The sequence below is a fragment of the Pipistrellus hanaki genome, assembly GCF_964339955.1.
Source record: "Pipistrellus hanaki genome assembly, chromosome: 16".
Taxonomy (NCBI): Eukaryota; Metazoa; Chordata; class Mammalia; order Chiroptera; family Vespertilionidae; genus Pipistrellus; species Pipistrellus hanaki.
In genome coordinates, this window is record NC_140518.1 from 9,641,365 (window position 1) to 9,668,726 (window position 27,362).

At 45.7% G+C, this 27,362-nt stretch overlaps 1 protein-coding gene across 3 annotated transcripts; it reads left to right on the forward strand.

Moving 5' to 3' along the window:
- Window positions 1–1,861: 1,861 nt before the first annotated feature.
- On the forward strand, window positions 1,862–25,780 carry CALCOCO2 (calcium binding and coiled-coil domain 2). Of its 3 annotated transcripts, none has more exons than XM_084863547.1 (13): window positions 1,862–1,960; window positions 8,693–8,880; window positions 13,568–13,670; window positions 13,825–13,958; window positions 14,748–14,873; window positions 16,990–17,078; window positions 17,456–17,525; window positions 17,680–17,802; window positions 18,084–18,170; window positions 21,064–21,159; window positions 23,152–23,284; window positions 24,296–24,324; window positions 24,757–25,780. In XM_084863547.1, the coding sequence occupies exons 2-13, from the start codon at window positions 8,701–8,703 to the stop codon at window positions 24,931–24,933; spliced, it is 1,347 nt and encodes a 448-aa protein (XP_084719673.1). In that variant the 5' UTR covers window positions 1,862–1,960; window positions 8,693–8,700; the 3' UTR covers window positions 24,934–25,780. The 3 variants fall into 3 exon arrangements, with proteins under 3 accessions (XP_084719673.1, XP_084719672.1, XP_084719671.1); XM_084863546.1 differs by lacking the exon at window positions 1,862–1,960 and adding an exon at window positions 2,026–2,046; XM_084863545.1 differs by lacking the exon at window positions 1,862–1,960 and adding an exon at window positions 2,510–3,025.
- The last annotated feature ends 1,582 nt before the right edge of the window (window positions 25,781–27,362 follow it).

Here is a 27,362-nt window from a genome sequence, read left to right on the forward strand (position 1 = left end):
GTGCGGCCAGGCCAGGAGCAGCGGCTGCCAGGCTGGGAGTGGCCAGGCCCGGAGCAGCAGCTGCCAGGCTGGGAGCGGCCAGGCCCGGAGCAGCAGCTGCCAGGCTGGGAGCAGCCAGGCCCGGAGCAGCCGGGTCTGGTGCGGCCAGGCCCGGAGCAGCAGCTGCCAGGCTGGGAGCGGCCAGGCCCGGAGCAGCCGGGTCTGGTACGGCCAGGCCCGGAGCAGTGGCTGCCAGGCTGGGAGTGGCCAGGCCTGGAGAAGCGGCTGCCAGGCTGGGAGCGGCCAGGCCCGGAGCAGCCGGGTCTGGTGTGGCCAGGCCCGGAGCAGTGGCTGCCAGGCTGGGAGCGGCCAGGCCAGGAGCAGCGGCTGCCAGGCTGGGAGCGGCCAGGCCCGGAGCAGCAGCTGCCGGGCTGGGAGCGGCCAGGCCCGGAGCAGCCGGGTCTGGTGTGGCCAGGCCCGGAGCAGCGGCTGCCAGGCTGGGAGCGGCCAGGCCAGGAGCAGCGGCTGCCAGGCTGGGAGCGGCCAGGCCCGGAGCAGCAGCTGCCGGGCTGGGAGCGGCCAGGCCCGGAGCAGCCGGGTTGGGTGCGGCCAGGCCCGGAGCAGCGACTGCCAGGCTAGGAGCGGCCAGGCCCGGAGCAGCAGCTGCCAGGCTGGGAGCTTCCAGGCCCGGAGCAGCCGGGTCTGGTGCGGCCAGGCCCGAAGCAGCGGCTGACAGGCTGGGAGCGGCCAGGCCCGGAGCGGCCGGGACCGGAGCAACCAGGCCCAGAGCAGCCGGGTCGGGTGCGGCCAGGCCTGTAGCAGCAACAGCCAAGTCCAGAGCAACTAGGTCGGGAGCGGCAGTGACCAGACCCGGAGCAGCTGGTTGTGGAACGAACCAGAGCAACAGAGGCCAGGCCCGGAGCAGCCAGGCCCGAAACAGCTCGCTCCTCGCCTGTACCTGCCCACAGCTGCCTCTCAGACATGGCTGGAAACTTTTGCGGGAACTTGAGGGTCTGCTGAATCAAGTGATGAAGGCTTAGATCTGGATGTGTTGAGTTAGTATAGCGCTGGGGTGTTGATCTGTGAGTGCCTTGGGTGGGGCCTGGATGAGGCTGGTTGACCTATTTGAAAATGTCTTTTGTGTGAAGTGTATCATTGGGCATGTGGAGGTATTATTGATATGAGAAAATGCTAAGTAACAGATTTACTATCTGAAAAGGGATTTACTATCGGGGAAAGGGAGGGAGGAAGAGACTGAACATAAACTGTGCACCTATGGATGAGGACAATGGGGGATGGGGAGGGGGCAGAGGGTGGGGTGGGAACCTGGTGGAGGGGGGAAGAAATGAGGAACCTTTGTAATAATATGAACAATAAAGATGGATTTAAAAAAAAAAAAAAAAGAAAAAAAAAAGAAAATAAAAAATAAAATGAAGACGACCTCTCAATGGCTATTCAGAGATATGGAGCTTTCTCATTCAAAACTGAAAAATAAAGTTTGAATTTTTTGTTTGTTTGTTTGTTTTTTAAATATACTTTATTGATTTTTTACAGAGAGGAAGAGAGAGGGATAGAGAGTTAGAAACATCGATGAGAGAGAATCATCGACCAGCTGCCTCTTGCACACCCCCTACTGGGGATGTGTCCGCAACCAAGGTACGTGCCCTTGACCAGAATCGAACCCGGGACCTTTCAGTCCGCAGGCCGACGCTCTATCCACTGAGCCAAACCGGTCCCGGCTGAAGTTTTTTTTTTAAGGTAAGTAAATGGGTTGTAAGCTCCTTAGGAGGAGATCCCTGAGGATCCCCTGGAGCCCAGGCATCCGAAGACTACAAGTCCCAGCAAGCACCGCGCGGGAGCGGGGCTTGTGGTCCATGTGACTCGTGGGCGTGGCCGGGCGGGATCAGCGCTCCCTCGGGCTTTTGGCTCCGCCCCTCTCCCCTCCCCAGACCTGTGGCGTCGTGGCCGGCCGCTTCCCCAGGTGAGTCCCCGGAGGGGAGGAGGGCAAGTGGTGGCAGCGGGGCCCTCGGGGTCCCCAAGTCGGACGCGCCGTCCTGAGGAAGTGCGGTGAGCGGGAACGGCGCTACCGGTTTCGGTTTCCCCCTCCTCCTCCCATCTTTCTAGGGAGCCGGGCGGTGGGAGTGGCGTCCCGGGGCCCCCGGAGCGCTCCCCGCGGCCTCGAGGGGCTGAGGAGACACTTTTCTCCGCAGCCAGGCAGGGCGTCCGTGCCGGCGGCCGGGCGGGACACTCCGCGGGCGGAAGGGGGTCCCCGGACGGCGCTGCGGGTCCTGACGTCACGGCATCACACCCCTCCCGCGGGCGGAAGTCCTAGTGACTCCTTAACCCTAGCCCTCGGCGTCCCGGAGGCGGAGGCCGGCCCTGCGCAGCCACCCTACTTTCTCTAGGGGCCTCCTTTGCCCTGGGACTAGGCTTGACCCCCCCCCACCCCCCCCCGAAACCCCTTTCCTCCAGGTGCGGCCTCTGTAACTGGAGGCGGCGGCCAGGCACCCGAGAACGGGAGCAGGCGTGGGTGACCTGCTTCTGGGCTGCCCGGCCCCCCAGCGCCGCCCGCCGCCGCCGCCGCCGGGCCACTTTCGCTTGGGGGCCGATTGTTTCCATTCACGCTGTAATTCAACCCGGCGCGTTCACTTCTTTCTCTCTCTTTCTATCTCTTGGATCCTTGCTCCTGGTGCAAGCCCACAAGTGGGCGGAGCAGCTGAATAGACTAATACTGATGCTACCCAGCAAATCCTCACTTAGCGTTGTCCCGAGTTCTGCCACTTGAAGCCAAACGTTGTCTAGGCCAGCCAGCCTTACCAGGGGCTCATGGATAGAAACAAGAGTTAGGTTCCTTATCGACATGAGGACTAAACGATGTTGAACCAGACAACGTTACTCGAGGACGGCTGTATATTATAACTTACCTCCACTATAGCAAAAACCGTTTGAAGCAGCAGGCCTTCGTAGATAGGGTCGAGCCCATGCTTACAGAATTCCCCGGGTGACTTTTCAGAAGGCCTCCGCCTGAAACTCTACCCTGGAGCAGGTATGGCAGCTGTGGAGGGGGAAGGACCCTGAGAGAGGCGGGCAGTGAGAGTTCCGTAGCGCTAACAAGTTGTATTCTCTTTCAGGACATCTAGGGCTCTTTAAGAAAATGTGACAGTGCTGATTGATATAATGCCGTGCTTCCTTAGTTTCCTAGATGAAAAGACAGAATATCCTCTTTGGATTCCTTTTTCTTTGGATCATCACGATAGCTGCCACGTTTCTTGGAAATCTTCTAGCCTGATCTGTGCATTTTATTGATGAGGAAACGGGGGCCTCAAAGGAGGCAGTGTGACTTGGCAGGATCTCAGAGCTTGTGAGTGGCAGATCTAAGACAGGAACCCAGGTGCCCCGGCTCCTAGCCTCGTCCCATTTCCACTGCACCCCAGCCACTATCAGTGGTCACTTCAGGAGTTAGCAGGGTCACCCCCCCTTTTTTTTTTTTTTTTAAATGCTGCATTTCCTAATTTAATAGGATAACATTTCAAAGTAAAGTCAGCATTTTATAAACATTTTGCCGTAATTAGGTCTTATCCAATAAAGTTATTAATCACTCTTTTAAAGCTCTTTGTGCTTTTTAATTTTCTCTTCCAGCCTTGAAGATTCCATGTCTACAGTTAATATTTATTTAGACCGGAATCATTCATTCTGTGGATGAAAAAGGGCCGCATGCTAATCTGACTAACTCAGGGAAGGTCTGCATTGGTGGCCTTGCAAACCCAAGAGACCTAAAGTAACCAAAGTATGGTCTGAAACTTAAACCTTTAATTTAATTTTGATCTTTACTGAGCCTATAGTTTTTGTGTTTTTTGGTTTTTTGTTTTTTTGTTTTTTTCATCTTAAAATAATATGCCTGAGGAATATCTGGGTAACTTTTAACTTCCCTTTTTCCAGATCCTTCAGGACACAACCAAATGCAATTAGGCGCCTGGAGGGAGACCATAAATTCCTTCATTGTTATTGTTGTCATGTTAATTGTTGACTGTTAGCTATCCGGTACCCACCTAAGCAAAAAATGTGTCTATCATTTTACTTTTTATCCAATCCCAGAGCCCCTCTTATGTCCGAGAACTATTTTTGTGTTCTTCCCGAGTGCTGCTGGCTCTGGTGGTATGGGAGTGGGATGAGGGCCTGCTGAGAAGGAGCTGGGCGGCCAATCCAGTCGGTTGTTAATGAGTACCATGTAAAAGCCTCCTGGGGGCATAACATTTTTCTAAGGCACCAGAAAGACTCTACTCAGGAACTAAAAGGAACTTGGGAAATTTGAGTTACAGCAAGTGGCTTAATAATTTAAGGACCAGTGACTGTGGCTTGCCATCTGCAAATCCAACATATCTATTGTCAGTGTTCTCTAAGGGTGTTTCTGTGAAAGCTGCTCTTCCTGGGCCAGGAGAGGGACTCAAATTAGTGTATCCAGTTGCTAGTTGCTAATCATTTAGAAAGTTAAGAAAGCAGAAGGATGAAGAAATTAAATTAACCTGGGTCTGCTTTCCCCAGGAAATTTTATCACTGGAAGGGAGGAAAGGCTATTAGGATCTCTGACCTTAAAAATCAGCTGATATCTTCCTTCCAGGAAAAGCCGAATGAGGTAGAGTCCCTGGCCCAGCTTAGCTTGGCAAGGTCATGCTCTAGGCTTGCCCGTGGCCTTTCCATCCTCAGCTTTGCTAAGAGGCACAAGGGAAATTACTGCTGTTTTCTGCTCTCTCTGCTTCCTCAGCCCCTTGCACAGGCTTAGCAGAGGATAGTTTTTATTTTAAGAATGACTGAGTTCCGCCGAAGCCGGTTTGGCTCAGTGGTAGAGCGTCGGTCTGCAGACTGAAAGGTCCCAGGTTCGATTCCGGTCAAGGGCATGCACATTGGTTGCGGGCACATCCCCGGTAGGGGGTGTGCAGGAGGCAGCTGGCCGATGTTTCTCTCTCATCGATGTTTTCTAGCTCTCTATCTCTCTCTCTTCCTCTCTGTAAAAAATAAAAAAATAAAAAAGAATGACTGAGTTCCAAAAACCCAGAATGCCCTTGGGTGCCTGTTGAGTCCTTCTGGGAAGGAGATGGGATCACTGAAATGGAATCTTGCATTTTTGATAAGCAAAGAACCAAGATGTTGACTTTTTCAGATGAAAGATAAAGTACCCATTGGCTATGCACTCAAGCCTTTTTTTTTTTTTTTTTTTTTTTTTTTTTTAAATATTTTATTGATTTCAGAAAGGAGAGGGAGAGAGAAATATCAATGATGAGAGAGAATTATTGATCGGCTCTCTCCTGCATGCCCCCTACTGTGGATCCAGCCCAAAACACGGGCATGTGCCCTGACCCGGAATTGAACTATGACCTCCTGGTTCATTGGTCAACCCTCAACCACTGAGCCACAGCAACTGGGCTGCACTCAAGCTTTGACATGAGCTCTTCGTGTCATTTTGAACATATATCTTGACCTTTCATCAGTGACCTTCTGTTCATGAGCTAATGTTTTTCTAGCAAGGAAAGAGAGGCTGTACCCCGCCCCCATGCCATTAGCTGGCCTTGTCTTTCACGGCAGCATCCATTTGCAGAGCAGCTTGCGAGAGTTTGAATGTGTGGAAGGTGGGTAATGGAGTGTAAATTTTATGGGTCCTTCAGGAAATCAAATCTGTGCCTTCTGCTTTTTTGGCACCATGCCACTTGAACCAGCTCTACCAGCCGAACCAGCCATACCAAGAATGATGAAGTCCTTGGAGATTACCATCTCCTTACCCTGTTTTAGAAAAGAGACAGCTGGGAAACAGCAGCTCCTTCAAAAATGCCCAACAAAGTAAGAGCAGGACTAAAAAAAAAAATTAGTCCCACCACCCTTTACCACCTTTCATTTTTATTTTTTTTAATTAAATTATTATCTTTGTACATATACCATTGCCCACCCCCTCCCATACATGCCTCCCTCCCCAGAGTTTTGTGTCCATTGGTTGTACTTATATGCATGTATATAAGTCTTTCGGTTGAACCACCTTTCATTTTTTGATGAATTACATGCATATATCTCATTCATTCATTTATACAGTGAATACTCAATTAGCAATCACTACAGGCTAGGCATGATGTTGTGTATGCAGTGGTGATGGTGTTATGAAGGAAAAGAAAAGGGACTATGGGACTTGGGTTCATTGAGACCCTGAAGTCCCTCTTACCTGACTGTTCAGATCCATGGTCAAAGACAGACTGTAATTTTCCATGACAGGGGATCTGCTGGCCCCAGGATGACGGGAGACCACTAGGGAGGAGAAGGGCCCGAAGGCTGAGAAAACGGCCTGCCCTCCCTCATCTCAGAGTCCACTCAGGCAGCAGCTTATCAGGAGGGACAAGTCCTGACCTAGACTGCAACATGATCTCTCGCTTCCTGAGAAAAACTGATCTGAGGTTTGAGATTGAGGATGTGGTTAAACTGTGTCACAAACCAGAAAGCCAGTACGGTTTTTTTTGTTTTTTTTTAAATTAAACTCAATCCCAAGAATTGATAGTTCAGTGCCTCGAAGTCACCTTGGCTTTTCTGTGGAAAAAAAACAACAACTGGCCTAGTTGCTTAGAGTTCAAAATGAAACCAAGAAAAATAAAGTGGGGCAGGGCTAGAGGAACTACTGCCTGTTTTTATTATTATTATTATTATTATTATTATTATTGTACTTGTTTATTTTAAATTGTGTATATGCGTGTACTAATATACAGTCTTCCAACATGTTCCAACAGCTGAGCTTGTAAGGTATCATATAATGTTTGCACATGTACAGCTCTTTCTTCATCTGCTATGTAGAAATGCAATGTTGTTTTTATTTCCTGATAAAATTCTGGGTTGCGAATCATGGATTCACTACATGTTAGACCTGGGAGGCATTTAGAAGTCAGGACATGTAGGCCGAAACCGGTTTGGCTCAGTGGTAGAGCGTCTGTCTGCAGACTGAAAGGTCCCAGGTTCGATTCCGGTCAAGGGCATGTGCATTGGTTGCGGGCACATCCCCGGTAGGGGGTGTGCAGAAGGCAGATGATCGATGATTCTCTCTCATCGACATTTCTAGCTCTCTATCTCTCTCCCTTCCTCTCTGTAAAAATCAATAAAATATATTTAAAAAAAAAAAAAAAGAAGTCAGGACATGTAACTTTTAAGGGATAGGAAACATCCAGTTCAAAAGACTGCGTGTGTTTCTTTGATGTACTGCTTTTACCTCCCAAATTGTTTCCCATCCTTGATCACATTTTATCTGTGCTGTGACCTAGAAAGTTTATTATCTCCATTTTATAAATAGCTTGCTGTCCTCCAAACGTGGGCTGCATTTTTCTGTTTCTTTGCTCTTGTGCATGCTGTTTCATTCCTGGTATGTCCTCACCTCAAAGCCATTAGTCAAAATCCTACTCTTCCTTGAGGGCCTTACCTAGGACTCTACTCACTCCCCGAAACTTTCCTTCCTTTTCCTAACCAGTCACATGTCTTCTTTTGCACTTAAGAGATTTTGCACTTACACCATCCTTTTGGCTGTCACTTGTTTATCCATCTAACTTCCACATTGGGTTGGGGCCCATTGTGAGGGCAAACACTGTGTCAGAAGGGGGAAAAACCCACAACAGTAGTAATTCACTAACATCTGTTAAACCCCTTTTTTATACAAACTCTATGCTAAGAACTTTATTCTGTCATTCACCATGTCTACTTTGAAGTGTCTTCTCTATGGCAAGTATTGATTTAGGGACTGGACACTACATTATTTCAGTTCATGCTACAAAAAACCGAATGAGGTAGATGTGATGAGCCCTATTTTACAGATTAAGGAAACAGGCGTAGAGCCCAATGATTAAGTAAACTGCCCAAGGTCACACATGTAATTGGTGGTGAAGCTGGCATTTGAATTCTACCATTCTGATCGCAGAAACCATGCTTGTCACCATCACATGCCAAATAGTCTCCTTCTCTCATCCCTATCTTCCTCCCAGCACCCATTCCCAGTTCCTAGAAGAGTGCCTTAACCCTTTGCACTCCGCTGTCCCCTCTCAGGGGACATTGGAATTCTAGCATATCACTCGGATGTCCCCTCTCAGGGGGGACATTGCAGTTTATTAGTGATTACGGGGAATTGAGTTAATTCAACGCACGTGTCCACCGCAAAGTAGCGTCGAGTAGCTGGTAGCCAATGTCCAGAATGGTTTGGAGTGCAAAGGGTTAATATATGGAAGGGCCTGATGATAATAGGATAGTGAGTGGAATTGAATGGAGAAGTTGAAGTCTAGAGAAATTGGTATTCCAAAAGTCACAGAGCTTATTGGGATTATTGGGATGAAAAATCTAGAATCTCTATCTTACAGTTCCCAGCTCCAGCTACTTTCCTCTGGGCCGCCTCCCTATTCAAGGCATTTAGAAGAAGGTGAACAAACTAGCTATGAGCAGAGAACAAGGGTATGCGAGCATGGTGGTACCTGTGGTGAAGAGGGCAAAGATACTCTCAGGAAATTCTTACAGCAAAAGAAGTTATGAATGCAAAATGGCACTAAGTGAAACCAAAAGCAGGTTGTATGATCTCAGTACTAGTCAGGCTGCTTTTTTATTTTCCTGACTTGTCTCTAACAGAATGTTCCCTGGATGAGAGCCCAGAAATGGCCACCATTGCAGAAAACCGCCTCTGAGCTGTATTCTCTCCCATGTCTCCTAACAGGACCCGCCATGGAGAAGTCGGGAGGAAACCCGCCCACGTCAGCTGTCTTGCGGGACCAGTGCCACTTCTCTCAGGTCATCTTTAACAGCGTGGAGAAGTTCTATGTTCCCGGAGGGGATGTCACGTGCTATTACACCCTCACCCAGCAGTTCACTCCCCGTCGAAAGGATTGGATTGGAATCTTTAGAGTAAGTAGTCACTTTAATACCAAACGATTTTAGTTCTAGTTGAGAATACACAACTAGAGGTGCATCTTCATGACTGTGTGTTACAAGCATGTTGCATGTTATATCCGGTCAGTGTTAAAGTCCTGAACGAAGCTCTCCAGCACTCCCCCCTCCGCACGCCAACATGGGCCTTGGGACCCAAGCGAAAATAAGGTGGCAAATCATACAATCCCCGAGTTGTAGTGTGCTTTCAAAGACCGAATACATTTTTACAAATTATCCTATTTTGAAATGTTCATCTGTGACTTGATGGGTGATTGTCCCCTTCCATCATTGCTGTGTCTTTAAGCTTTCTGTCTTACTTAGTAGAGTGTTTAATTTGTTTTGATATGAGTATTACACATCTGGAAAGGGTGTTGAGAAGTTGCCTGGTTTGGCACCCTCCATCGAAGTTTGTTCCTGAATATGTGTGTCTTTCTTTGTAAAGATTTCCCAGGGCAGACGGTCCGTGATCTCCCTCAGTGGCCTCTTCTCATGTCTAATCACCCTGTCAGGGCAAGTACAGAAATGCTACTTCTTTATTAGAGTCCACTTGCTCTCTGTCTCGGCTTCTCCCTCCTCTGTGTCTGTATCTGTCTCACACACACATCATAATGACAAATCTTCCTATTTCCAGAGACCAGAAGCAAAGGTCACATTTAAGTAATTGACGCTGCTGAGTTCCGCTGGCTGTGACCTTTGTTTTGACACCGCAGTACGTCATGTGCGTGTTTGCTGTGCTGTTCATCCTGAGCTCAGACATCATTCCTGACCACACTGTGCAGGAACCGGTGCTTGTTTATACCCCACTCACTCACTTTTCCCCGAAATTCCAAGCTAATTGCCGGAGCCAGGGCAGCTGGTGTTCGGAGGCAGGGACAGACAACCAGAGGGACACGCAGGTAGCTTGATAGCTCCGGAGCCTGCAGGAGGCTGAAACCTTAGACTCAAAGTGTCCTAACACAGAAAACTGACACACCAGAGTGTTTCCTGTTTTGTAAAGAAGGTAATAGTTGTTTTATCCTCCCCACAGGTAAGGTAGAACTTAGTACAATGGAGCTCTACCTTCGTTGTCCAGTCCAGTAATCTCTAGCTACATGTGGCTATTGAGCATTTAAAATGTGGCTAGTGTGGCCCTGGCCGGTTTGGCTCAGTGAATAGAGTGTTGGACTGCGGACTGAAGGGCCCCAGGTTAAATTAAAGTCAAGGGCACATGCCTGAGTTGCATGCAGGCTTGATCCGCAGTAGGGGGCATGCAGGAGGCAGCCAAGCAATGATTCTCTCTCATCATTGATGTTTCTCCCGTGTTTCCCTGAAAATAAGACATCCTCCGAAAATAAGACCTACTTACAGGTTTCCTTCTGAGTGAAATATAAGGCATCCCCCCGAAAATAAGGCCCCCCCAGGCTCTATCTCAGAATGCTGTTTCTAAACAGAGATTTGGTCCACTGATTCTGAAAGAAATGGAGTCACAAGAAATTCACCAGGAAATTCAGGAATTGGATTGTTATGATGATGTTCCAGAAGATGATGACATGATTGTCATTGAATAAATGAGTAAATTCTTGATACTGTAGGATTCACAGTTTGTCTGATTTGTGTTGACAACTACCGTACTACCGTACCGTATACAGGTAATAAATTTCCTTTATTTTCATTTAACAATAAATGTGTACCATATTCTTCTTCATGGAAAAATAAGACATCCCCTGAAAATAAGACCTAGCGCATCTTTGGGAGCAAAAATTAATATAAGACACTGTCTTATTTTCAGGGAAACAGGGTATATCTCTCTCTCTCTCCCTTCCTCTCTGAAATCAATAAATTTTAAAAAGACAAAAGAAACAGCAAAAAAATAAATAAAATGTGGCTAGTGTGGCTGAGTAACTGAATATTAAATGTTATTTAACTAAAATTAAATAGCCTTGTGTGGCTAGTGGCTATTATATTGGATATTGCAGATATCCTATATAATAAAAAAGTAATATGCAAATCAACCAAATGGCAGAAAGACAGGTCACTATGATGCCCACTAGGGGCAGATGCTCAATGCAGGAACTGCCCCTGGTGGTCAGTGCGCTCCCACAGGGGGAGCACCACTCAGCTACAAGCCTGGCTGAGGGCTGGCGAGTGCAGCGGTGGTGGCAGGACCCTCCATGGCAGTGCTAAGGATGTCTGACTGTGGCTTAGGGAGCGGGCCTAAGTGGTCAGTCGGACATCCCCAGAGGGCTCCTGGACTGTTAAAGGGCTCAGGCTGGGCTGGGGACTGCCCCCAATTGTACAAATGTTGGGCACCGGGCCTCTAGTAGATAATAAAAAAGAGGAGGTTTCAAAAAGTACTTATTAGAGTTCGTAGTGTAATCTGTAACTTTTTTGTTATGTTTCTGTTCAACTTAGACTGGTTGTGTTCCCCAAGCTCTTAGCAACTTCCAGTGAAGACTTGCCCAAAAACCAAATGAAAGTCAGGCTTTTTCAAAAGACCTGTTTAAAGATTTTTTAAAAAAAAAATACATCTGTATTTGGAATGCTTCATGCATTTCAGAAGTATTGCCATGTCTCATAAGGAAATAGTCAATCCAAAGAAAGGCCTCTAATGTTCATGTCCATAGAGCTATTGGTTTGTACACCTACCCTGAAGCCTGAAAGTTTTAAAATTAATAAAGAATGCAAACTTTTGAGAATACACAATGTGCTAGGCCTTTGGTGAGGGTGTGTGTGTGTGCTTTCTAATTTAATCCTCACAGCACAGCAGCCCCTGAGATAAGTTATACTTTCCCAAGATCTCCCAGTGAGAAGGGGTAAAGAAAATTAGTTTGACATCCAAACCTCTGATTCTCCCTTCTTCCTTTGAACAGCAAACGGTAAATTAGAGAATTAAAAGTCAACTCTAAACTTTTGTCCTTTGTATCTCATTTCTAAAGCTCTCTCAGTGTTCTTTCAGTGTGTTTTTTAAAATATACTTTTATGGATTTCAGAGAGGAAGGGAGAGGAAGAGAGAGATAGAAACATCAATCATGCGAAAGAATCATTGATCAGCTGTCTCCTGCACACCCCACACTGGGGATCGAGCCTGCAACCCGGGCATGTGTCCTTACTGGGAATCGAACCGTGACCTCCTGGTTCAAGGTTGACTCTCAACCACTGAGCCACACCAGCCAGGTTTTTCAATGTGTTCTTAATCATATCCCTCAAGTCCACATCACCAAGTGCTTCCTGGCACCAAGTAGGCATTCATGAAGTGTTTTCGAATGTGCAGTATGCTACATCTTCTCAACATAGCCAAAGCTACCAATGATCGAGCTTAAAGTGAATGTGAGTCAGCTTTCCTTCCTTCAGTGTCTAGTCCTCAGCTCCCTCCTCTCCTTTACCTGAGCGTGAAAATGCCTCCAAGGTTTCAGAGGGGAAATACCGCGAGAGGCAGGCTGGGACCAGCACCGCTCAGGTGGAGGAGCCCGGGACAGAAGTTGTTTGCTTGTTGCAAGGCGGCAGTAATTCTTAGGCTTTTCCTGATGATATTTTGGTCACAGTACATTAAGAAACTACAGGAAGTGAATGAAGACTCCATAAAATTCCTGCTTCCTGCGCCACATACTCAGTGGCTGTGAGCTGCGTGCAGCGAGGGGGTGTGTATTAATGAGACACTAAAACATGCCTCGTATGTTCTGATGAGCTTTCAGTGTGGCCTTTTCAACCCTGCTCCGATGCCTTAATATGGAAAAATGGGATTTATTTTCAGTTCTTTTTCTCCCCTGGGCTCAGGCAGGGTCAAAATATGGCAATAAATGTAATTTTGCCTCTCATTTGCTGAGTGTTCTCCCCTTGGAGACACAATGGCTCCTCTTCTATTCCCTGGTGTCCTCTTATCTCCGAGATACAATTTGAGTCATCTTGTACTCCTCTTCACATTTAGTGAGAATATTTCCCACGTAGCCAGCTGTCTGCTCTGCGGCATATTTCACAGTATCTTCTATGTTATGGCTTACTGCATTCAGTACCTTGAAGAGGCCTTTATGATATTAGATTGTTGTTCTTTTTAGCACCAAAAGCCTTCATTAAGCATGATTTAAGAAAGACACCAAAGAAATGAAAACTAGATAGACTGGACACAGCTGTGTGGTGCCTTGTAATCTAAGAAGCCTCCTCCTTAGATTGCACATTATTCAAAAAATCCATTTTTTTAAAATGCAGTAGTATAATGTTGGTGTAAGTTGTAAAACTGAACTGGACACAGGAAAGGACACACAAGGGAGAGGGCAGGTCCAAAGTGCTTTCTGATGGAGTTCCAAGAACCTTTGTAAGAAGAGAGCAGGATCCAGGTTCACAACCCTGGAACTTCTTCCCATCACTCCCTGTTCTGTGTCTGACTTGGAGATACAATTTTTGGAATTCTTGTCATGGAGGCTGAGTGATCAGTTTTTGTTTCCTGCTAAGACAGGCATTTTGGACCCTGTGTGTGTTTGCTAATTTTTAGTTGCATCAGACATTTTATCATACATGCTTGTCATAGGTCAAAAACAAGATTTGATCCATGGTGAGTGGATTTTGTCCACTCGTTCTATTGTCTTTTCAACATAAATAAAAGGTAAGCACACTTTGAGAGGACATAGCCCAAATAAGGATTTCCCCTGAGCACTTTCAGGTGCTGAACGGGAGCCTCTTGTCATTGCAGGTGGGATGGAAGACAACTCGTGAATATTACACCTTCATGTGGATTACTTTGCCCGTTGACCCAAACAACATATCAACCAAACAGCAGGAAGTCCAATTCAAAGGTGAGAAAAATAATGGGTAAAAGGTGTTGAAAACAGTAGCCAAGACTAATTTATTTCTTTGATCTTGGGCTTTCTAGAGCAGATAAAAGACTTCCCGATTTTTAGTTTTCTGAATAGACCTTATTTTGGATTTCGAATCATACTGTGTTTTCAGCTTATTACCTGCCCAAGGATGACGAGTATTACCAGTTCTGCTATGTGGACCAGGATGGTGTGGTCCGGGGAGCAAGTATCCCTTTCCAGTTCCGTCCAGAAAGCGAGGAGGACATCCTGGTTGTTACCACTCAGGTCTGTAAATATCTCACCTCTAGCCCTTCCTGCCAGTAAGAGTAATAATTCTAGGTTAGGGAGGGATGTGAGTCAAAAAACCTTAATGACTGTCTAACGGATACTATTGAGAATAATTTATACAATACTCTCTCAGACCCACTTCAGAATGACTTAGGAGCGTTAGCAAGAATCATAAGTGATTTTTCCTTTCTCTACAACTAGTGTAGCTCAGTTAGCATTCAGTTCTTTTCTTAATTTTTCCCACCTCCACACCTTATCAGCACAATAAACTGATACGCTCCTTTGAGGAGAGATGCACTAACTATTTTTCTTGGATCTCTCAGTTCTACACAGAACCTGTCATGCACGAGTATTAGATTCACTTACTTAACAGGACACCTGCTGTCCACTTGGTACAATGGGAGGCACTAGAGATGCATGTACAATCTGTTCAAACTGTCGGTGGCCTCAAAGAGCTAAGTCCGTGAGAGACAAGCAGTACTAAGTGTTTGTGAGAAGATCTACATTCTTCTGTCATTTCCCCGTTTCACTTTACATGCCTTGATTTGTTTCTCTTTCTTCTTAGTAGTAGCAGGCTCAGTACTGCCGTTTATACAGACACACTTCTATTACTGTCTTCCTTACATTGAGGGGCTGCTCCATTTGGGGCACAGAGATACCACTATAGTGAGTGGGGGCCACCCATACTTCCTCTATCCCAGGCTAGGGGAATGTTCTGCTACAGGGATTGAAATATCCATTGAGCTACAAAGGGTCGAATGGAGTTTATAGCATGCTCTTTCGTAGGGTGAGGTGGAAGAGATTGAGCAACACAACAATGAGCTTCGCAAGGAAAACCAGGAGCTGAAGGACAGCTGTGCCAGCCTCCAGAAGCAGAACTCAGACATGCAGGCTGAGCTCCAGAAAACACAGGTATGGCTGTTGGCTGACGGTGAGTTTAGAGTATGGAATTGGATGGTGCCTCTTAGCCAGTCCAGCACCGTTTTCTGTTTTGCTTGTGATCTCACTCCCTTATACTAATAACTTTGAATGGGCATAGTGTTAGAAGTTTCATGTGGATCATTTTATTTAAACTTCACGGCAAACTTTTGGAATATGTAAGATTATTACCCCTATTTTCCAGATGAGTTACCTAAGGCTTAGGGGAATTAAGTAATCTCTTATACAGCTAATCAGTGATGGAGCCAGGATTCAGACCCATGCAGTCTGACTACTTCTTTCCATTGCCTGTTTATAATCTATAATAATAAAAGTGTAATATGCAAATCAATCGAACAGCCAAACAGCAGAATGACTATCCACACAACCTTCGGGGTGAAGCCAGGCTGCGAGGGCTGAGGCAGGGCCAAGGCAGCAGCTGAGGGCTGTGAGGGCCGAGGCCGCTGGTCCTCACAGCCACCCCACAGGGCCTGCTCTTGCACAAATTTCCCAGGTATCCAGTGACAGATAGATGACTAGACGAGACGTGTCATGGCATGTACATACAATGGAATATTGCTCAGCTTTACAAGGAAGGGAAGTTCTGATACATACTGCAACGTGGATGAACCTTGAGGACATTATGCTGGGAAAGTGGGTCAGACACAGAGAGCTGGATACCATAAGATTCTAGTTATACGAGGTCCCTCGAGTAGTTGGTGTCATAGAGACAGGAGGTGGGGGAGGAGGAAATGGGGAGTTAGTGTTTAATGAGTTCAGAGCTTCAGTTCCGCAAGATGAAAAGAGTCCTTTGGGTGGGTGGAGTGATGATTGTACAACAATGTGAATGCTCTTAATGTCACTGAACTCTGTGCTCGGAATGGTTAAGGGAGTAAGTTTTATGCCAGGTATATTTTACTACAATTTTTTAATATATATTTTTATTGATTTCAGAGAGGAGAAAGAGGGAGAGAGAGAGAAACATCAATGATGAGAGAACCACTGATTGGCTGCCTCCTGCACACCCCCTATTAGGGATAGAGCCTGCAACCCAGGTACATGCCCTTGACTGGAATCAAACCTGGGACTTTTCAGTCCATAAGTTAATGCTCTATCCACTGAGCCAAACCAGCCAGAGCTACTACAATTTTTAAAAATATATTTTTATTGATTCAGAGAAGAAGGGATAAGTAGAGAGAGTTAGAAACATCAATGATGAGAGAATCGTTGATCGACTGCCTCCTGGGGATCAAGCCCACAACCTGGCATGTGCCCTTGCCCAGAATCAGACCTGGGACTCTTCAGGCCTCAGGCCAGTGCTCTATCCACTGAGCCAAACTGGCTAGGGCTTAACTACAATTTGTTAAACAGAAAAGAAAAAAAAACTTTTTAGAAGTCTATAAACAAACTTTTCCCATCTTAGAGCTAAAAACAAATAGTTGTTATTTACACACAAGAATTGATTCAGTTCAGAAGGCATTGGGAAAGAAAAACAAATGTTTGGAACAAATATGGTGGCCACTTGCTCCCTGTGAATTGTGGCTTATTGGGATATGCTGTAAGCCTAAAATGCTTTCTGGGTTTTGAAGACTTTGTCTGAAAAAAAAGTGTAAAATTCTTTTTATTGTTTACATTTTGAAACAATATTTTAGATATATTGAGTTAAATTTACTAGTGGTAAAATTAATTTCATGTTGCTTTTTACTTTTTTTAATATGGCTACTAACATTTTTTAATTACATATGTGGCTTTCTGAATTTATTGAACAGCGCATTCCTAGGAGAAAAGCAGCATTATTTTATCCACTGCTGTGTCTGCAATGCCAGACAGTGTCTGGTGTGCAGTAGGCGCTTATTAAATATTTGTTTAATGAATTAATGAGCAAATACACGCTCCAGTGGAAGAGAAATTAAGGTAGATACATTTTTAATATGAAAGAAACGTATTAAGAATATTTGAATAGGAGAAACCCCTTTACTTGGATATTTTATTCACTGTTATGCCATGCTATGCCTAACATGCAATACATGCTCAATCAATATTTGTTGGCTGCCTGAGATGTTAAAACTGTCTTAAAAATGGTTTGTGCCTTTGACGTTCCAATCTACAGGAGGAGCTGGAAACCTTAAAGAGCATCAACAAGAAGTTGGAACAGAAAGTGAAGGAGCAGAAGGACAGCTGGGAGACAGAGCTGCTGCAGTGAGTGCGATCCTTGGGTCGGAGGAACTGCCATCTGATAGGCACCCTTAGGAGGTCAGATTAGATTTCTAGAATTTGTTAGACTACAGTCTTCCTATTATGGCATTGAGGGGCGTGGTTCTCCCCTTCGAGTCATGATCGCTTTGATTCTAGGTGAGAGAATTTTGTGTCAGAATGGTAAGGAGAAATGACCTAAATTCACGTGTTAACGTGAAGTGGCTTGGAGGTCCGGAAGCCAAAACAGGGCTGAAGAAGAGACTAATGGGTTTTAAAATAAATCTGGAGGCTTAGGGCCCAGGCAGTCTTAAATCAGTTAAGGCCTGGGGGAGCCAGCAGGCATCAGCATATATTTCACATGGTCATCTCCACCTCCACAGACTGAAAGAACAAAACCAGAAGATGTCCTCAGAGAACGAGAAGATGGGAGTCAGAGTGGATCAGCTTCAGGTAAGTGACGGCAAACCTTTGCCCAGCGCTCAGCCACTGAGCCACACCGGCCGGGAGGAACACACATTTCTTTATGGTTTGCACATTACAAAGCGTTGTTCCTGGTTAGCTTTCCTCCTTTATATCTTTGATGTATTTACTATTTTTGCTTTAGGCACAGCTGTCAAATCAAGAGAAAGAAATGGAGAAGCTTGTTCAGGAAGCTCAAGATAAGACCGAGCAGTTGGAATGTCTGAAAAAGGAAAATGGCCAGCTCTTTCTCAGTTTAATGGAACAGGTAGAGTCATGAAAAAACATACAATTTTTTGTCATTTAGGAGAAAACATACACATTGTTCTTTCTTTATCACTTACCTGGATATCACTGGCTCTGGGGAAGGTCTCAGAGGACGCCTCTGAAAGAGGTATCTCATGGCTGTTCTCAGAAACTGATAAGAGAGGCTTGCTTCTTTCTCTGTATCCTGCTTGCTCATTAGCTGGGCAGGCCCTTCCCCGTGACTGTGTGTGTGTGTGTGTGTGTGTGTTTCTAGCAGTGATACTAAAATCTGTTTTTGTGCAGAGGAAGCACCAGCAGAAGCTAGAGAAGACAGTGGAGGAGCTGAAGCAGCAAGAAGCTATTGCAACGACGAAGCAGCAGGAGTTAACGGCATGTCTATCTTTAGGGCTCCATGGGAGGGAGCCTGCGCAAAGGAGGGGGAGGGCCTGCACCGGGTGATGGGCAGGATAAATAAGCAAAGATGAGAATGGCGCCTACCTCTGGGCACTTTGCATTCTACCCAGAGGATAGAGAATTTGTTACGTACAAAATGTTTAGGAGAGGTGAGTATTTTAATGTGTCAGAATGATAAAAGAATATTGGAAGGTAAACTTTATGACAAGTTGTAGTAAATAGAGCGTTGGGCTAGGAATTGCTTTTTTAAAAAATATTTTTTTATTGATTTCAGAGAGGAAGGGAGAGGTAGAGAGCGATAGAAACATCAATGATGAGAGAGATTCTTTGAATGGCTGCCTCCTGCACACCCACACTGGGGATCAAGTCCGCCAACCTGGGCTGTGTCCTGGCTGGAAATTGATAAGTGACCTCCTGGTTCATAGGCCAACGCTCCGCCACCCGAGCCATGCCAGCCGGACGGGAAATCCCTTCTTAAAGGGCTATTGTGCAGGCAGACAGAGGATTATAAAGTTGAGCTCTATGATTGGAAAATATTACAGCAGTCAAAAATTTTATTACAATTGATATAATATTGTCAGTTGTCATCATAAATTATTCTGAGCTATAGTATAAGGGTGATGCTAGCCTACTTTACTAATAATTTTCTATAATGTATTATTGGAAAAGAGGCTTCGTGATGATGACAGATGCCTAGGAGCCCCATTTTCTGAATTGATGTAAGAATGAGAAATCCTGACGTGTGGAGCCTATCCAACTATTGGAATTGTAACTCATTATATATACACCATTTATTCATTCAGTCATTATCCAACCAGTTATCGAGTACTTACTACTATGTAAGATACTGTATTTTAGCCTAATGAAGAGTAGAACAAAGTTTGTAAGTCATCAATTCATAGGTTTAGTTAACCAGAAATGTTTTTATTTGGCCCAGATGATGTTTTTAAAAAAAATGAGTTTGTTACTAATACTTAAAAATGGGAATCTTTCCCATTAAAAGTTGTATTCCATTGGAAAATTAGAGGATCTGTACACATGAGCCCACATCTGGAGCTGAGTAGCTGCTGCACCCTTTAGATGGGTCACGTGTTCTCCATTTGCTGTCTTCACTGTTTCATTGCATTCAACTCCTTCCTTCAATTATGTTACATATTTGAGTTTGTGACCTCTAATGTAGCAAAGAGATCACTGTTTTAAATAATCTAGAGCCATCCAAAGATTTGAACCTTCTTTTGGTAGGGTTTTCTGTTTTCATGGGATATTTTGCAAGTTCTAAGGGTTCCCAGCTAATACCAATTCTTTATTCCTAATGCATCCAAAAGGCCCCTACCCATGAGGACTCTGTCTCTTACACTCCTGGGGCCTAGGAACAAGAAAACGCAGTCGGAGAGCAGTTAGTACAGAGGTGGACTTGCTAAGGGCTAAGGTAGAGGCCGGGAAAGCCTGTTTCTTAGAGAAGTACCAAGAGAGTCAGTGACTCACCAGCAGGTCAGGCAGCTCAGGGCTGCTGTACTGGTAGGTGAGAGAAGGGGCCCAGAAAGCAAGGGGTGTGAATGTTGGCGGTTCTTAGACAAACCCAGAGGGCTGTCCACCCTTGTTAAGGAGAGAAATTTATCTTTCTGCTAAAAAGAGGAGGGATGGAGTGTGCGGCCAGAAACCAGCCTGGGAATCCCTGGAAATACAGGCCCAGCTCAGCCATGGGCCTCCGGGAGGGTTTTTGTAACCAGTGAGCAGATTTCTGAGCAGATCCGGAGAGCCTTCCTATGTCTGCTCCTTGAAGTGAAGCAGGGCTGGAAGAGCCCGCAGGAGCCGATGGGGATGGGAAGCAGGGGCTGCAGCCCGCAGTGTCATCGGGCAGCCTCTCCAGCGTTACCACCTCAGGGTTGTCTAGACGCGCCCAGCAGTTTGAGCACCAGCATTCAAATAAAAAGTCTTAGGGAGCCAAAAACAGTTTGGCTCAGTGGATAGAGCGTCGGCCTGCGGACTGAAAGGTCCCAGGTTTGATTCTGGTCAAGGGCATGTACCTTGGTTGCGGGCACATTCCCTATAGGGGGTGTGCAGGGAGGCAGCTGATCCATGATTCTCTCTCATCGATGTTTCTAACTCTATCCCTCTCTCTTCCTCTCTGTGAAAAATCAATAAAATATATATATATATATATATATATATATATATATATATATATATATATATATATATACTTTTTTTTTTTTAAGTCTTAGGGAAAAACTCCACAATTAGTAGGATTGGCTAAGTGTTTCTGAGAGGTATGGGAACGTGGATGTGTATAGGTAGGAGATTGAAAGCTCTGAAACATGCCTAGGAGTTTGGGATTCATGAAACTAGTCAGGGCAACATCAAGCCCAGCATCCCCGTGTGGGTTCCTGGTAGCCTTGAGTAAATCCTGCTCAGATTCTTCCTCGCTGTAACTGAGAGCAGATGCCTGTTTTCACACTGGGAGGGAGTCGGGCCAATCTAACCCTAGAAGTGTCAGGCTGCATTGAGATGTTTGTTCAAGACAGAGATGGTTGTTTCCATCGCTGGGTGGGGTCAAACAAGGCTCCATTTATCCCCAACTCTGACAGGTCAGTCTTGAGGTTTTCCCCAAACTGTTTCTCTCTCTTGGTCACTTGCAAACCAGAAGAAACAGGCACTGGATGCTCACCCAGGCCTTCGGGCATTTTCAGTCACTTTTCTATTAGTTAATGTGCTCTATAGTACTCCTCCCTAATCCAGTTCCCTCCCCACCTCGGTCCCAACACTTTGAAAAGCTAAAACCTCTGCGATCTTGTTTTACCCCACCGTGGATCCAAATTATCATATCTGATCCTAATCCCAATTTTTTTTTTTTTTTAATTATTGACAGGACGAGAACTTGTTCCTGTCAAAAAGGCTGAGTGATGACAAGATGATATACAGTGTTCTACAGAAAGAGAAAGAGAGATTGGAAGGAGAAAATGATGTGAGTATGTAAATGAGGTTAGAAACTCTTAAGATTTTAAGGGGGTGGAGCAGGGTGAGCCAGGGGCGCGGTGATAAAGTTAAATAGCCCTGTTGGTGGCTCAGTGGTTAGAGCGTCGACCTGGGGACCTGAGGGTTTGCGGTTTGATTCCCAGTCAATCTCAGGCCCTGGGCAGGAGGCAACCAATAGATATGTCTTTCTCATGCTGATATTTCTCTCTGTGTGTTTCTTCTACACTCTCTCTAAAAAATATATATATATATCCTTAGGTGAAGATTTAAAAAATAAACATAAATAAGTTAAATAAAAGAGCCCATTCTGGGACAGTGGGGGAGGCACATGCCACTAAACAAAGTAGATGTGATCTGGTTCCCCATCCACCACAGAGTCCTCTCTCCGTCTATAACACACTTGTCTGGCATGGCGACAGTCACCCTGAGAGGAGCAGCTTTGACAGCGATCTAACACGCTGTTTCGGTTCTGTCTTCAGCGCGATTGTGAGCGTGGTCTTCGGAGGGGAGTTTCCTGGGTCAATGTTACGCTAGTGAGGAACCCCTTTCCTTCAGCACAGCTTTCTCTTTTTCCTCTGCTGCCAGGCCAGGAGCAGACGTGGCGGTCTGTACCAGTCCTGTACCCATGGTAGGCTCCTAATAACTGTGCATTCATTCATTCTTCACTTATTCATCTGTTCATCCATTCATCCAACCGATATTTTCTGCTGTGTTAAACACAGATTATTATTAATTGATTAATTGAGGATGCTGCCGGCAAATGAAGCGGTTGCACTTGAAGCCATTCTCACGCCACGCCTTCTGGCTCCTCCCTCTAGTCTAGGCCCACCGAACACCTCCAGCCTTTCCCCTTCTCTGACTTCTCTGTAACCCTCCGGGCTGTGCCTCTCAGCAGTCACTTCTACTTTTGATTTTACCGTTTATTCCAGCACGCTTCAGTATTGTAAAAGGCATTTGCAGTCTGTTTCTGGCCCTGTCATTCTCAACCTCTTCATTTAGACAAATACACTTTGACTTTGAAATCCCTGTTTGCCTGGAATAATCCAGTGGGGCCAGGCAGGGGTAAGAGGGAGTGTGCACACAATTTGGCACAAGAAGGAAAAGACCTGATACTTGGAAGCTTCGCTAAGAGCCATAGTAAAGTCCTCTTAAGATGTTGCGGAGCAGTACACTAATTTATTTTTTATTTTTTAGTATATTTTATTGATTTTACATAGAGAGGAATCGAGAGGGATAGAGAGTTAGAAACGTCGATGAGAGAGAAACATCGATCAGCTGCCTCTTGCATACCCCCCACTGGGGAGGTGCCCGCAACCAAGGTACGTGCCCTTGACCGGAATCGAACCCGGGACCTTTCAGTCCGCAGGCCAATGCTCTACCACTGAGCCAAACTGGTTTCGACACTAATTTCTTTTTTAAAGAACTTTGAATGCTCTCTGTCCCCCTCGTAGCTTATTCTCCTTCTTTCTCTCTCATCCCCTCCCTCCCTCTTACCTTCCTCCCTCTCACTCTCTCTGTTGGGATACCCATTGGATGGGATAAAACATAAAGAAGGGAAGATTATATCAGATTAATATTTACATTGTGTAAGAAGATTGTTCTAGGAAGGAGACTAAAAAGCATTTCACTCTCAATAACGTACAACAATTTCAATCTTAACATGGCTCCCGCCAGCCTCATATATATATGCATACAACTTTTGTGCCTCCTTCAGTTTGTATGTGTTTAGAGATTTTAAATTCCCTTTTACGTTAATCTAAACAAAATCTGATATGCATTTAAATTCAGATCTTCAGGACTCAGATCTTCAGAGCCCCGGAGGCGGCTGCTTCCTCTTTTCAAAATGGTTTATCATTTCCACGGCTCTTCAGTACCACATTGTTCATCAAGAGCTGCCTCTAATCGATGCCCTTTAACAGTTCGTTCAGGCCACTCTTTGTTGTTGTCTTTCAACATGTTGCTCTAAATCTTCTGTCCTTAGTTTTTGAAGAGGGATAACATCAGGCTGATGAGTTACATGGGTCTGGATTTTGACAGTATGCCGTATCAAGTGCCTTCGGATCCAGAAGGTGCAGAACAACACCCAGGACTTGTCTTTGGAAACCCCTATTCTGGTAAGACAGCTCTGCCATTGGAGCTGACAGACCCCTGCCGCCATCCCTCTCCCCCACTCAGTGTTTGTGTGTCTGAGATGCTAATGGAGACCAGTCTCATTGTTCAGTCTTGCTGGGCAGAAGCTGAGGACCCGGTAGAAAGATTGCCAGGCGAGAAGTGTTAATTGAGAAATAAATCTGAATCTAGAAGACGCAAATCAGATCATTCGCCTAGAAGCAGCAGACACAAATTGAGTCCCGTGGCTATATTCCAAATATATAAATCAGAGAGCTGTCTCCGTGAGGAAGATATACACATGCAGAGCCGAGGAGGCTAATTAAGATTTGGAAATGAAAGCACAAGAGGCGGGCAGTGCCATCCAGAAACCAACATCACATCCGCCACCCGATGGCCTGACCCAGGGCGGCTCCACAGTGACCCCTGGGGTGTGGATGACAGGAAATGGGGGTGACAACCACTCTTGTCTCTCATGGACCAGGGGTCAGGTGTCCTTACCAAACAGGGACCGTCCCTCTTTTGTCTTCAAAAGGGACCTGAGACCTCATTTTCTGGAAGTTTAAAGCAGTCATATTCTCTCAAGAGTCACAATCAGATCTTTGCAACAGACAAGGTCACATGTTTATTTTTCCTTTTAAATATTTGTAAGTACTTTATTTGAAAAACAGCTCCATGGATTCAGTCTTAAAATCTATTCTCAGACTGTTTCCTTGTTAAATTGTTACTGTTTTTATTAAAATCTCATTTGCCACCCACTGAAAAGAGATGTTTTTTCCTTCTGATTATGTAACATACATGGCTATTGAAAAGGCCGCTTCATTCTTTTTTTCATTTTCCTCCCTTTATTGAGCTCTGTCAGCAGTAAATGGTTTATAAAAGAGGGAGACAGTCGGAGGCGGCGAGGAGAAAGGAACTATGGGAGTTACAAACACAGCTGCTAGAACACATGTCCTGGGGTAGCGATCTGGGGGCGAAACTTCCTCATTGAATGAAATCTCTTTTATGACCCTCAGGCATCCAAGAAAGCGGTGCCCCCATCCTGGTAAGTATTTTGAATCATGAAATTGCCCTCTCTGCTCCGGTTCCTGGGAGAACCACCGGGAGACCCGGTCACGTAGGTAACTCCTGAGGCCAGCTGCAGCCTGCTGAGGTGGGAGGAGGCACAGTCTATCCATCAGCACCCTGCTCCCGGTTCTCACTGTGAGTTGGGTTTGGTACCAGATTAGGGGGGAGGCGTGAACTAGGCAGCCAGCCAGACAAGGTAAGTCGGGCCCCTTCCAGGCCGGAAGCTGTGGGACTGCTTCAGCAGCCTGAGGGCCTCTCAGTCCTGGGTTAGAGAAAGCCCCAGGGAGCCTCTTTAAATGGAACTGGAGCACCTACCCTGTGCTAGATGCTGAGGAGAGCGTGGGAAAGAAGATGGGCATCGTCTCCACTGTGCAGCCTGCATTCTCACCGACCTCTGTTCTCCTCCCAGCCCTCCGTCAGCAAGTGTCCCACCTGCAACTCAAACATCGCTGGCGACGTTTTTGAGCGCATCTCGCAGCAGCAGCCCGTTGAGACCCTGTCTTTGAATTGTCCGATTTGTGACAAGAGCTTCTCACCAGACGAAGAGCAAATCTTTGAAGACCATGTGTTCTGCCACAGTCTTTAAGCGACCCAGCCTCCTGGATCTCCCCTGCACGTAGATTTTATAGAGTAGAACCGATAGCTTCTGCTATGGTTATGACGCAAGAGCCTGCCTACCCTGAAATCATTAAGGATTTGCTCAGCCCTGCTGCCCTAACGGTAGAATGGTGTCGATAATCTAAAGGATAGTGTTAAGGGCTGTTGCTTCCATCTGTGTGGGTTATGACCTTTTAAATCACAGAACACTAGCAATGTCAGCCTCTCACCTCTGGTGCCCATTTTTCCAAGGATTTCCAGGACAAGGGCCCTGGAATAGAATCACCCTGGCTGTTAGGTCAGGTTTGACTCAAATACAAGGTTGTCCCGCAGCCACTCAGGGTCAGGCCTTGAGTATATTTGTACTCAGTCTTCAGCCCTACCCTTGGGGCTGGGGATTGATCAGAAGTTGAGCATTTCTTCCTGCTCTTCTCCAGGCCTTTCTCCAGCTGATAGCATTAGGCTGGCCAAAACCGGCATGGCAGGGCGCTCAGGCATCCAGTTGGGATGCCAACGGTTTCTCAGTTCCTAATAGAAGCGCCTTGTTCCCGAACCATGGACACGAGATGTTATTTCAGTCACAGAAAACCTTCTTTCTCTCTGGATACCTCTGATTGGCACTTTCTACTCTTCGATCTTTCCTATGCACATAACCTTTTTTTGGTGTAAGTCCTTAACAGTTAGTGGGAGTTGTTAGACACTGTTTGGGTTTGCAACTTTGTAAGCTGGTGACTTTCATTATGGACGAGTCCGAATAATGAGAAGTAATGTTAACCTCTTTAATACTAAAAATAAACTAGTCCTCTTTTTCAGGAACTTTGGTAATTTAAAGTAAACCTTGCGTTTATGGTCTTTTGTTTTTAAGCTTATGAGAAAAGAATTGTGGGAATTATGAACCTCACCAATCATAGATGTCTCTATCTCCCCCTCCCTTCCTAGAATCAGATGTGACATTAAGATGAATCCTAGAGCTCTGGCTGGTGGGGCTCAATTGGTTGAGCTTTGTCCAGTCACTGAAATGTTGCCAGTTCAGTTCCTGGTCAGGGCACGGGTCTAGGTTTGGGCTCGAACCCCAGTAGGGGGTATGCAATGGAAGTTACGCTCTGGCATCAATGTTTCTCCCTCTTCCTCTCTCTAAAACAATTAGAAATATATTTTTAAAAGACTAATGGGGAAACACAGTTGTTTTTCTAGCAGATACCCTTCCTTCCTGATAGTTCAGTGAAGACCTGCAGCTTCATTTGTTTTGTACTCGTCAGCTCTTAATTAAACCGGTGAATGGAGAGGAGCAGTCGTGCACAGAATCCAAATCACTGAGTGCGTCTTCTGGTGAATTACCCCCACTTTGCCCCCACCGCCGCCACCATCCTGAGGGTCACTGTGACTGTCAACCGCAGCAGGAGCCCTTCCAAAGGCTTCCTTAAAGAGCCAGTTGAGGTGTCAAGGCTCCTTTTTGCTGGATGTAAAACAAAGCATCTTAACCCCTGTTCATTGTCCCCCGCTGCTCTTACCAATGCTTCGGAGGGGAATGATCCTCAAGCAGCTCCTAGCGGTAAAGGAAACATCTCCATATCCACTCCTCACCCAGCCTTTCCCCTCTCCGCTCTCTGGCACCCACATTTTATATCTGTAAAGTACCTGCAGAACACACACACACACACACACATATATATGACATGGGAGCAAAATAGTATTTATGTCTAAATTAGATTTTACAATAGACATAGAAGATAATTTCTTCTATAGCCACAAGTTTGTTTTTTCTAATTTATTTTCTCTTGGTCTAATATCAAAATATTTTTATATTACTTTAACACACTGACTTGACAGGCAGTGGGAAAAAGTCATCCTGGCACATATGCCAGCGTGTGAGTGGTGAAGGAAAGCTAACCTAAAGTCAGAAAAGGGAGAGCTGGCAAGATATTTGGTAAACGTAGGCCCTAAGGACTGTAGCTTCAGCCCTTGTCCCTGTTCTTGCTATTCAATAAAAATTGGGATGAAATGAAATTGCCTTAATGTTTATTCTGAGTCGAGTGATTTTCTACATTGGCAAGGATTACACTGAGATAAGCATACTCTAACCTGGTCTCCTAGCAACAAATATTAATGAGATGATAGGTTAGGGCTAAGTGATACAATCCATTGCCTAGGAAAAAAGCGAAATGGACTTAACATGGAGATCAAACCCAAAGAGATACCTAATTCCCCTGAGTTACCCGATAATAGACCACACGCTCAGAGAAGATACAGTGGCCCCCATGCTCCCCTTAGTTACATATGGCTAATAAGTGTCTGATTGACCAGTCACTATGATGCACACTGACCATCTGGGGGCAGGCGCTCAGCACAGGAGCTGCCAAGCTGCAGTGACTTGTTAGCGTTGGTTCTCAGGTGACGCACCCTGAAACCAGAGAGGAG